At 44.6% G+C, this 12,181-nt stretch overlaps 1 protein-coding gene across 3 annotated transcripts in view; it reads right to left on the bottom strand.

The window, feature by feature from the left end:
* The window catches only part of LNPEP (leucyl and cystinyl aminopeptidase), a 57,862-nt gene extending 57,230 nt beyond the window's left edge, over nucleotides 1–632 (bottom strand). For all 3 annotated transcript variants that reach the window (XM_072359282.1, XM_072359284.1, XM_072359285.1), the window contains exon 1: nucleotides 422–632. In XM_072359282.1, the coding sequence (XP_072215383.1) occupies nucleotides 422–440 (19 nt within the window). In that variant the 5' untranslated portion in view covers nucleotides 441–632. The remainder of the gene's footprint in view (nucleotides 1–421) is intronic.
* Nucleotides 633–12,181: the final 11,549 nt, after the last annotated feature.

The raw sequence follows: 12,181 nt of genomic DNA, 5'->3' as shown, positions 1-12,181 counted from the left end.
AAGTGCAAACATAGCAAAACACATCCTCCACTGAAGTGTCATTAATACATACACATAAAGGTCGACGTTGCTGATTAAACCAACAGAACAAGCCCTAAGGTCTGCCTGCTAACCTGCGCATTTTGATCCACGCAGTATTCCGGAGACAGGGAGGGCCCCAGGGCACCGAGTGCTGTGAGCCGGGCACAGCGGGCAGCAGCCCCTCTAGCCGCGCCTCCTTGGGCTTACGTCCAGACAATGATGAGAAGGCGAGAGAGCCCTTCTCGCGCCCGTAACGTCTGCGGTCAACCCAAACACAAACGGGGCCCTAAGAAGTCTCCGAGTTCTGCGCAGGTGTCACGGCCACGAGGCCTGCCCGCTGCCCCCCGAGAAACGCCGAGCGCCCGCTGCACACCCTCGCGGGGATGGCGGCCGCACTCACCGCTGGGGAACGGCTCCATCTTTCTCCCGGCTCCTCCTGCAGCCCCGACAGCAAAGCCCGGCGAGGGAGGAGGCGAAGAGGCGCGACCCTTCACTCGTCCTCCTCCCGCCGCCGCATGCTCCCCGCAAAGCACCTCCCTCCAGGCAGAGAGCCGCCGCCGAGCGCTTCCTGCTCGGGCCGCGCCGCGCCGCCCGCTCCTCCCTCACGCAGCGCCTCCCCCGCCCGCTCCGCGGCCCCGACTGCGCGACGCCTCCGGCAGACGCCGCCCTGCTGCGGCAAAAGCGGAACGGCCGGGGCCCTAGGGCAGCCTCAGACGGTCGCGAGGCCACTCGTAGCGGTCTGGCGGGCGCCTGTGGGTGTCTGGGCCTGCGCTCCTTGGCGAGCCCCGCGCGGGGCGGTGTCTTGTTCGCAGTCTTCCTGCTGCCCTTCTTGCCCGTCTGCATTACTCATGAAATAAGGGTTTTTCTGGTCCTGGAAGTGATTGATCGTCTGGGGGGGAGGAAGCTGATTGCTCCTTGAGAATTCCAAATTTAAAAGCCATCTGTTATCCCCCCAAAAAGAAGAAGCTGAAGGCTGCCCCTATGTTTCCCGTGATGTTTGCAGGAAGGCTACAGACACACCGGCTCAGGACCTGTTCCCACTGCCATACCTGTTGCCATTGTTCTGTGAACTTAAAATTGCACTTTTTCACACAAAATGACTTAGTTATATCAATGTGACGGTAGCATAAACTTCATCTTAGTTACATTTCACGTTAGAATCATACAATGCTAGAATATTCTTGGAATTCCGAGTTGGAAGGGACGCACAAGGCCCAACTCCTGGCTCCACTCAGCACCATGCCAAATTTATACCCTATCTCTGAGTAGAGTGTCTGAATGCTCCTTAAGCTCCAGCAGCTCGGGGCTGTGCCCACAGCCCTGTGCAGCCCACCTCCCTCTGGTGCAGCCCCTTTCCCTGACTCAGAGCTGCCCCTCCCCTGGCACAGCTCCATGCCATTCCCTTGGGCTCTGTCGCTGTCACACAGAGCAGAGCTCAGAGCTGCCCTGTTCTCCCTGTGAGGAGCTGCAGCTGCCATGAGGGCTGCCCTCAGCTCCTCTGCTCTGTGCTGAGTGCATGGAGGGGCATCAGCTGCTCCTCTCACATCTTGCCCTCCAGACCCCCCACTGTCTTCATAGCTGTCCCTTGAACTCTCTCTAGTCATTTGTCTTGTGGCACCCAAACCCACACCCAGTGCTGGAGATGAGGCTGCACCAAGGCAGAGCAGACCTGGACAACCCCTTCCCTCACTCAGCTGGCAGTGCTGTGCCTGGTGCACCCCAGGGAGCAGTTGGCCTATATCTTACTTATATTTTACATTGGATTTTAAAAGCCCTGATGCTGGGCCTTCCTTGAATGACACTCCTTGAACCAAGACATAGCAACTGCTTATCCTTGTCAGAAACACTTTTGTTATCAACTTATTAAATCATCAAAGCTTCTAACAGCTTAAAACATCCCAAGAGGTTTCTTTCTAAGCACCAACCCTGCCTGACATATATTTAGATACATTAAAGAAGCATTAATAGCCGCACAGCTGACTCAGCGGTGCTGGGATCCTACATTGTTCCACACACGGTCTGCAGAGAGGCTTGAGTAACTTTTCTGAGCTCCTCATCGTTCTCTTTCACCATTCTTCATTTCCTAATACTTAATTAGCTTAACACATCTCAATGAAACTGAAAAGCCAGAATGAGGTCCTGCTCACGAGCAGAAATTTCTATATCTGAATGTTCCTGTTAAAATCAATTTTCAAAAGGATATGTTCATATGGGTAAAGTTAGGTTCAGAGGTAGTTTCATGGTAGTGCTTATTCACATCTGTCTGATATTAGGCGAATAAGACCTTCAGTATAATTGACAGAAGAACATTTAGAGCAGAGTTATAACTGAAGCTTCAGCTTTGCTGGAGCTGTTAAAAAATGGAAAGCTAAAATTTCTGCAATATTATAAAAATTTGTGTCCAAAAGTTACAGAACCTTTTCTCTGCAAAATACAGTTTTCAGCTGTGGTTCTAGTGGGTCAAGTGATTGATAAAAGTGAAGAAGGTTAAACTTTTTTTTTTTTTTGTCCTTAAGCTAGCAATTTCCACACAATCATGTTATTTAAAATACAGAATAAACATTTATCTAAATGTTTGGACTCCTGGGTGTATCCTCACAGCATATGCAATAACATATTTTGCATTTGTTTGGTGGCCTGCATTCAGCAACATCTTAGCTGACTCTTTTCAGCAGGGTAAAATAGAATTTCTAGCAAGCTTGCCTCTTTCTCATCTTTGAAGGCCAGCTTTCCCTAAACAGTGTTTGAGATATTTCAGCTTTTAAACAGCAGGAAATATGACTCAAGCCTTCTTTGTTCTGATTTGTTTTTCTGGTTAGAAGAACAGAGAGCCGATCTATGAGCATTACAAGTGTCAGGCAGACAGTTGGGTGCCTTTGACGCAGTGGGAAGTCACCGACTGTGTTCAGTCAGATCTGCTACACTGCAGGAGAATGTGGAGATATGTTGTTGTGGAGCTATCAGGATACTGGAGGCCTGAAGGCATGGAAGTTACTACACCAGCTTTGCTAAAATGTGTGGAGGAGAGATCAGGTCTGGGATTGGTGAAGTGTTTGGCCAACAACCTCAGGAGGAAATATGAAGATTGCCCTAGTAAATACTTGTGCCTAAAGCCTGGGCAAAAGCGGGGCAATTCCCCATATTCACTGACTTCGGTGGTTAATTCCACAGACTAAGGTTTTAGTTTTCTCCTTCACATGAGGTTTTGTATTTAAAGCTGAAAATGTTTCATTGCCATACACACAATGGCATAACTTCAACATCTCTCCCAGTAACTACAGCTGTTGGCAGCTAGTGTCTGCTCAGGATATTGTCCCATGCAATTCACAACACTGCTTTCAAAATAGATCATGTCTGTCTGTCTGTCTATCTATCTATCTATCTATCTATCTATCTATCTATCTATCTATCTATCTATCTATCTATCCATCCGTTTACTTCTGTAGGTGTACCTAAAATACGCAGCTGCTTCCACAGAGGAGTTACTGCAGTGTTTCTTTATAGAATCTGCTCCTCAAAAATTCTTTGTAGATCTACATCCCTTCTTGCAGAGGTTGTAGTTAAATGAACGCTGTTGCCTCTCTCTTTGTGTCCTTCGAAAGTTTTGAGCCCACTGATAGACTACAACATGTGTATCACAGGAAAAGCATCTCAAAGGCAGTAAAATTGCTAGTGGATAAACTAAGATAAAACTAGGAAACATACTGTAAGTACCTCAGTTAGAAAAATTATTCTGTCATGAACTGAATACCGGAGAATCCTTGAACAGGGACAGTTACACTTGTGCCCATAAGAAGGATGTAAGAGACGGGGAGTATCTAAGTAACTAAATGCAAGAAAATCTTCCATCAAGAATTTTAAATGACCAAGAGACATAAAGATGACCGCATCTTATTAACTCTGTTGCTCGCAAAATTATTTTCTTTAATTGTGTAGCTGTATATTTTCTTAAGTAATTTTTTGTCACTTTGGGTTCCAACCCAGAGCATGTAGAGGAGCTGGCAGATGATGACCTTTGGCATCACCTTCTGCATGCATCCCTGTTAGCCTGCAGAAATGAGATGTAAGTCATTGTTAAAGCTTTTATCCAATTTGTAATCAGGAGGTGCAGTTAAGGCCACTCCTTAACGCTCCTTTTCTTGTTTATTTTTTTCTTCATGTTCTTACCAATGTGCTAAGGAAACACATGTTCTCAGGATGACGATTTTTTTAACGTACCTCCTTATTCAAAACAAAATGATCAGTGTGGTGAAAAACAAAGCCTGCATTTTTCCAAGGTGGCTTCTGCACAAAACACATCGGTTTGGCAGAACATGTTTTCTGTTGAAGGAGAGCTTCTGCTATGCATTAAATAGCGACTTAATGCAACTGATGCCAAACTAAACCTGTTCAGACTGTCAGATTTCTTTTGAGCCACTGCTTTGACTGTCTGATGCACCCATATGCTAAAAATGATAAATTCCATAAGATTAAACTTTGCAGGGAAACTTGCAGGAGGTATTGTTGCAATCACAAGAGTCAGCCATGGCTGGTTTGACAAGGGAAATCAAGTCTTAAGTAGTTCTTTATCTGAATGTGTTTTAAAGGCCTTGTATTCTATTTACAACAAAGGGACCATCTGTTTTTAAAAGCATGCAGCTTTTTCTTCCTATGTTATTAACTGTATTATCTGAATTTTCTCTTTATTATCTAAACTGTAAATTTTAAGCTGATTTCACAGCAGCTAGAGTTTTCTTTAATGTGTCGATGTAATTGTTTCTGTAGCGTGATAGCTGTCAAGTCTGAAAAGACTGCATAAGAACTCTTGAAATGCAAACATTAAAGGAAAGCTGTGCTCTCTGGAAGAAAGATGATTTGCCAGAGGTAGGTGATTTATTTCTAATTACACTAGTGCCGTATATCACTGTTTTTAATATTTATAATTCCATTTGCAGGCTTGTCCTGTGTCTGTCCTTGGTTTAGGTGAGCTATCAGAATGAAGCACTTCGCCCAATATTATACGAGGTAAAACCTGAGCACAGGCTTCGCTGTTTTGGGGTAGTGTACCACCAAGCTTCATTTCGGTTTCACTAAGCAGCAAGGTTTAATTCTCACATGTGTAACACACACAGAGCAAACATCATACCAGGCTCTAGTGACTGTAACTTCTATTCCAATGTATAATAAAAATTGTGTCCTGAGATTATTCCTTCATTTATTATATTATATTTTTACTGCTTAAAAAATCAAACTGGACTTAGTGTTCTCATTGACTGAGGGGAAAAAAAAAATACTGTGTGAATTTGTTTGAAAAATAAAATAAATAAATAAATAAATAAATAAAAGCTGTCAAAACTATGTATAGAAATTTAAAAATATTTTTGCAACATTTATCCTTACTTTAGGACTTTTAAGTCAACCAAGTGGAAAAGTCTTCCAGAAAGTCCTAAATCCTCCTAGATTTTACATAGAAATGAAAGTAAAGGAAACAAGGCTTGGGAAGAAAGTACAGATTTAAGGAATTTACATCACTTTACACAAATCTAGCACACAATTTAAAGTGTACTATGTGAAAAGCATAGTCTTGAATTTAATAAGGCTTCTGACTTGTGTCAGATATGAGTTCTAATGCATTCTGAAAGTACGAAAGGTTCAAAGAGAATGATTTGTTAATATTAAAGATTTATAGTATGGATACATTAAATTAAAATTAATAGTCTAATTATAAGTATTAGGATCAGAGCAAATGTAGATTGGATCAGAGGAAATGAAATATCCAATCAAACAGTTTGAAATAGGAGCTGAACAAAATATTAAGAACAGCCAAAATTTTCATTTTCGTCCTACAAGATACTAAAGTATTTTAGGTTTCTAAGCAGTCAGCCTGATTCTGTAAGATCAAAATGACTTTTCTTGATCTCATAGACCAGGTAGAAAAAGCTCGTATTTCAAAAACGTTCTTTCTGGAATTTAGACAACTCCAGCTCACAGAAGTATTTTTTTCCATACTTAATGGTACTGCTAGCCTATGTGATTCTGAGGTCACACCTTACCAGTTGAAACTGTTTCACCTCTCAGACTACACAATCCTACTTGTTTATTTGTGTTATTGCTAGTGAATGTGTGGTTGCACCACAAAAATGAAAAGTTGGTGCTTTTTTTCTCTCTTAGTTTCCAGCCTTTTTATTGCCAACACTGACACAAGATATGGGAGCATGCTGTCATGGTTTTGTGCTGTTGCTGTCAATATTCTACATCATGACATCATGTGCAGTATGAATCATTAACTGAGGGTACAAATAGCGGCAAACTATTTTGGTGGTATAAGAAAGTGTAGTTGTTAATGGTATACGGAAGTATAATCGAGGGTATGTGGAAGTGTAACAGAGGGTAAGTGTACTAGAGGGTATGTGGAAGTGTAATAGAGGGTATGTGGAAGTGTAACTGTTGCCGTGTGCAATCATGGTTCAAACCCCCCCTTGCCTAGGTTCTAGCGAAACCCCCACTAGGGCCAAGAAGACCACCGTGACTCAGCAAGGAACGTGGCACAATGGCGTTTATTAGGAGTAATCAGTACCTTATATACCTTAATTACTTCGTCTACGCCCCCTAGGGTGCACGTTTGAAATGCGCGCCCAAGGCACATCACGAGGTAGGGGACGGAAGAGGGGGGGCTACTACCACCGTAACATCCCGAAAAGCCCCGCTACTGCCTACATGCCTACAACATGTATGAGGGTATGTGGAAATGTAATAGAGGGTATGTGGAAGTGTGGAAGGTTCATGCTCCAGTTCTGTGGAATGGTAGCATCGCGAGTACTCAGCTCTTGGAGGAGAAATACATATCCCAGAGGACGACGCGGACAGAGACGAATCACCGGAGGAGGACACATATATAATCTCGCTCCCAGGCTGGAACGCTCTCTCTTTCGCTCTATCTCTCTCAGAGCGTTCCAGCCCTGTCGTCTCTCTCTCCCTCGCAACATTCCAGCCCATTGCCTAGAGATCACAGTAGGCCTCCCGGTTCTCGGGGACTCTTTTTCTCTCTTTCTCTCTCTCTCTCTCTCTGTCTTGTTTGATTTAGTAGTCACAATTATATTGTATCATATTGTGTCATCTTGTATTCCAATATTGTATTTAGTAAAACTAGTTTTCTCCTTAGATTGCTGCCACTGTTTTTGTCCATTCCCCTCCTTCCAGGGGCAGCAGCCTCTATCACAGGTAAATCTAGATAACCCGATTACACATGCAAAACAAATGTGGGAAGGACAATGAGTTTCTGAACTCTTGAATCCTGAGTGATCTCTTTCCATTCCAAGTTCCATAGGTCAGCACCAAAACACACCATAGAAACAGAAAATATTCAAGCTGCTTACTTACATGTGGGAACACATACAGTACTATAATGTATACCGGTAGCATACTTACTTCTCATACTCTTACCTCAGCTTTATTTCCCTGCAGCAGAATGATTTGCTGGTGGACAAACTTAGCAAACTTATTTACAGCCTCCATATAATTTCTCAGCATGCATATTATCATGCTGAAAGCCTGATAGTAACAGCGTAAGTAAATTCAAGACACTTCTATTTTTATTTTTTTTTTTAATGAAGAATTCACCTAAAGAAGAATGTCTGTTATTAGCTTTCACAAAGATTCAACATGTCAGAATTACTTACTTCATGCTCAGTAGTTAGGCTGTATTCACACAAAAGAGTGTGTTGGTTAGTTACAAGGATGAATTGAATAATAATTTATGTGGAATATTTCCTACCTTGTTAATTCATATCATCTTTGCTTCTTGCCGGAACTGAGTAGATTTTTCTCTGTTCAGCAACAGATATGGACAATTTATGTCTATTCAAAAGGAAACTCCAGTCAGAAGCTGGTAACACAGTTCCATCGATACCTACAGGAACAGAATGCTGCACAGTACTGTCCTTCAGAGAGTGACAAAGTATTTAGAAGCAGAACAAGTGCTACCCGAAGTCACGGCAAGTAGGATAACCCAACGAATGAGCTAACAAGACTCAATCAGCCTCATGGATGAAGTCAAATGTTTTCTTGGAAAGGGAAATCATGGAATATATAGGTAGGAAGGACCTCTAAAGAACTCTGTTCCAGCCCTCTTCTCAAGGAGTAGATCAGGTTGTTCAAGGCACGACTTCTCTTGTTCTAATGCTATCTTTGGTCTTTTATCTTTTAATTGAATTTCCTATATCACACGTGTCTGTTGTGTTTCATGACAGCACTGTGCATCTTCAGGAAGGTTCTGGCTTATCTCCACCTTTCCCTATGCCTTCCCCTCAGGTAACTGAAGGCAGCAATTAGATTTCCCATTCAACTTTCTTCATGAGGTCCAACAAATCCAACTGAATATCCAATGTTCCAGCAACATGCCCCCCTCCTTGGCCTTGTCTGGACTAATTTTGTGAACAGCCATGTCTTTCTTGTAGCAAGGAGCCACAGATCCAAAACCCAAAAAACAGTATTTACATATGGTGTTACAATGGCTGAACAGAGAGAATCATTAAATTCTGGAAAACTGTTCTGAAACTGGCCTGCTGGCTACACTCATGCTAACAGAGACCAGCCAAGAAGTGGTTGGCTTCTAATGGTGCCAAGAATGCGTTGCTGGCTGCCACTCATACCCAGCTCAGTATTCTGTAAAGCTCTGATCCTTCCCTGAAAATGCAATTTGTGAAATTACTCTGACCTTACTGAAGCTCTTGAGTGGAGCCACTGGCTACTGCCATGAGTGTTTTTCGGCATTGATTGCACTCTTCTGTTTACAGCTGTGCAGCTGCCCAGCGGCTGAAGGAAAAGTGGGGTGAAAGCACAAACCAAAGGTTTCTTGCTTCTAGAAATACAACACATTAGCCAAGCCCAGAAGAGTTATGTACACTGTGGTTTTATTTTTATTATTATTAATTTAAAGTTAATGTCAACTTGATATTTGTCATATAATTTTTTTCCTTCAGCCTGAGTTTTCTTAGTACTGAATCCCAGCATTTTGGTAAAGCTGAAATCTAAATGATAAATAATTTGCATTTTGCTCTGGAATTAGAATGTTGGGTGTTGTATGAAATCTGAGGTGGGCAGTACTTCCCTACTGTCGGGTTCTGCCTGCTGCTGTGTCCACTCCCAAAAAGGGGTGGATCGCACCGCCCAGTATGATAGTGGACGTGGATGTGGGGGTGGTGATTCAATGTGGGCAGCACAGGAGCCCGCCCAGGGGGGATGTGGTCCCTCAGCACCCACCCATGAGTCGGCCGGAGGAGTTATTGCGCAACGTGGGAAATGTGATAGCAGGGAGCGTATCAGTGAGGTGTTGTTTTCTCTTTGTAAAGAATACTGTGGAGAAAGTGCTCCATCTGTGAAGGAGATTGCTGCAGTACTTGGTTATCTTGAGCGGGACAGGGAACTTTCATCACCCTGCGAGATCCTGGACTATCATAAATGGGATCCGCTCACTGATGTGCTTGCAGAGCATGCAGAGACTACCCAGACGTTTGCAGAGCTTGCGACCTGGGGTCTGATTTTGGGTTCTCTTAAAGCCTCCAGGATGGAGGGGTAGCTTGTTGAAGCGTGTTTGTCGCTTGGGCTTGTACTTGACCGGGACCAGCCGGGAAAAGCAGCTGAGAGATTGGATCAGGGAGAGCAAGTATTACAGCCGGTCGCTGCTCCAGTGCTAGCTGCACCTCCCGGAGAGAGAAAAAAGTTGCAGTCAGCTGCTGCTCTAACGGCGCTGGTTGCACCCCCACAGGGAGATGGCGAATTCCAGTCGACCGCATCCCCTCTCGACCCCTCTCCTTTGTCATTGGGGGGCGGGGAGTGCGGACGCGCGGTTAATTCAAGTGGTTGGAGAAGTAGGCGTGTTCCAGACCCGGGGGGAGCGCAAACGTGGTGCTATCCCGGGGGGGGGGAGCTCGCCGCTGCGATCAGTCCGGGCTGCAGGGCCCACAGCTGCAAGTTGTTCGCTCGCTGTGGCTCCTGCTGCCTGCCTGTCATGCAGGGGACCGGGGATCGATTCGCCGGCGCGGAGCCGCTCCGCCTTCCGGCATCGGGCTGCTGGCTGCTGCCGAGAGTTTTGTTTGCCTCCAGCTTTAAACACAGTGGAAACTTTAACGGTGCATGGCCCTGTGCTCCCTCATGACACTGAAAGCCTCGCATACGTGATTCTCCAGTGGGTGCAATACACACTCTGGAAAGAAGGGTGGATGACAGAGCTTGGGAGAGTGTTGGCTGCTGAGCAGGATGATTCCTTTCACCCTGTGCATGGTATAGGCATGCAGGGGAGGATTAGAGCAGAGTGCTTGGGATATAAGTTTAGTCCTGAGATAATGCAGCTGGTGGGTCTTGATATTCAACCACATATAAAGACACTATGGGATGTGCAGAATATGGTAGGAACCCTCCAGTGGGTTCGGAGTGCTTTGGGAATGCCTTCAGGATTGAGGAAACCCTTGTATGGTCAGCTAAAGGGATCTGATGCAGAAGAACTCAAAAATCGGTCTAACGAAAGGGCTGCAGTTGGGCAAAAGATCGTACAGAGCTGCATGGAAGGATCGCTTGTGCAGCATGAGACTCTTAGTCTCAGGGCGATGGTTTGGCAGGATTCCAACAGTAGTTGGCAGGCTGCTGTCTTCGCAAACAGAAAGGTCAGCGTGCAGATGCTTGAGGTGATGGCTGCAACAGCTGCAGTGCACCTCTGGCGAATGATACCCTCTAACGTTGTTGCTGATTCCATCTTTGCAGTCAAGCAGTTGGCCCAGATGGGCCAGGAGGGTCTCTCAAGTACAGAGGCTGCTGGAACTCTGGAAGAGGCCTTGGTCTTCTGCACAGCTCCTGTTGCACCTTTACGTGTATGTGATCACTCTGGGGTGCCAAGCCTTTTTGCCACAGGTAATGCAACAGCAGATAAAGTTACCAGCACACCTGTCATTGGCCTTGGATCGCTGCAGATCGGGCAAATGGATGTCACCTGGGAGCCTTGCTTGTCTCCCTGCCAATGGTGGGTTATTGCTGTGAGTACCTCCTCTATTGTCATTATGGCCACTCAGCATGTCAGGTCTGGCTCGACTGCAGTCCGATACCATTGGACAATCGCTGTTGCTGTGGTTGGTTTATCCAGCCATGTTAAGACTCACAATGGGTCCTGCTTCATTTCTCGCTTTACTGACTATGAGAAGTGGGATAAGAGTTCTTCCTTTACAGGAGCAGTCAATGGGGAATCTGGTACCTGAGGTTGTTCTGCTCCTGTTGGTCTCAGTGATAAGTATCGCTCGAACAACAAGTGCAGGGACCTTTGGGATTCAGTCTGGAATTGTTGGGTCTCAGCCAACAGTAGATTCACACTTAATCTGTGGTTGCAACTTCACTTATCTCTTAAGGTGTGATCTTCTTATCCTATAGGTTGAGATTCTAGTTACCTAGTCACTACATATCGAGCACGCGTTAATGCAACGATGGTGCATGTTGCCGTGTGCTGATGAGCTGATGGATGCTATCGAGGATATGGACAGAAAGACTTTGACGGATGTTCACCATACAGAGAAGATACATCAAGCGTAAGAAGAATGAAGAGGGATGGAAAACATCGCGGACGAGAATTGCTTCTCGAAAGGTTCCTGACAACAAGAGGAATATTCAATCACTTGCTCCACACAGTTGTGGTGGTGTTTTCATAACATGGTTGTGCCTTATGCTACTAATTATATTATAGAGAGTTTGTTAAGGTTTAGTTAAGGGTTTATATAGAGTACTATATAATATTAGTTATGGTAAGAGTGTATTTTAAGGTTATGCATAGTATGTTAAGGTATAGCAAATAATACGGATAATTCAATAGAGTTTTTTTAGGTATGTCCATTAGAGTATAGAATACCATAGAATGCAGGATAAGCTTTAAGCATTGGTTAGGTTTATAGTGTTGCGTATTGTAACGGGTTAAGTTTTCTTAGCATGGGGAGGGGGAGATGTTGTATTAGGCGAAATACGGGGATATCGGGCTGTCACGCAACAGGCCCTCCCTAATTTCTGGAAGGATTGATGACGTGTACAAGAGAGGCGTACACGAAGAGCATAGTTTATATAAGTGTGTGTTTGCTTTAAGAAATCGCCATTTTGCCGCTCATCCTCTTGGTGTTACTTCGGTAATTGGTCCAGCTGCGGACTTCTA

The sequence above is a fragment of the Excalfactoria chinensis genome, chromosome Z, assembly GCF_039878825.1.
Source record: "Excalfactoria chinensis isolate bCotChi1 chromosome Z, bCotChi1.hap2, whole genome shotgun sequence".
Classification (NCBI taxonomy): Eukaryota; Metazoa; Chordata; class Aves; order Galliformes; family Phasianidae; genus Excalfactoria; species Excalfactoria chinensis.
The sequence above is the reverse complement of the archived record's forward strand: the minus strand, read 5'-3'. Positions and strand labels throughout refer to the sequence as shown.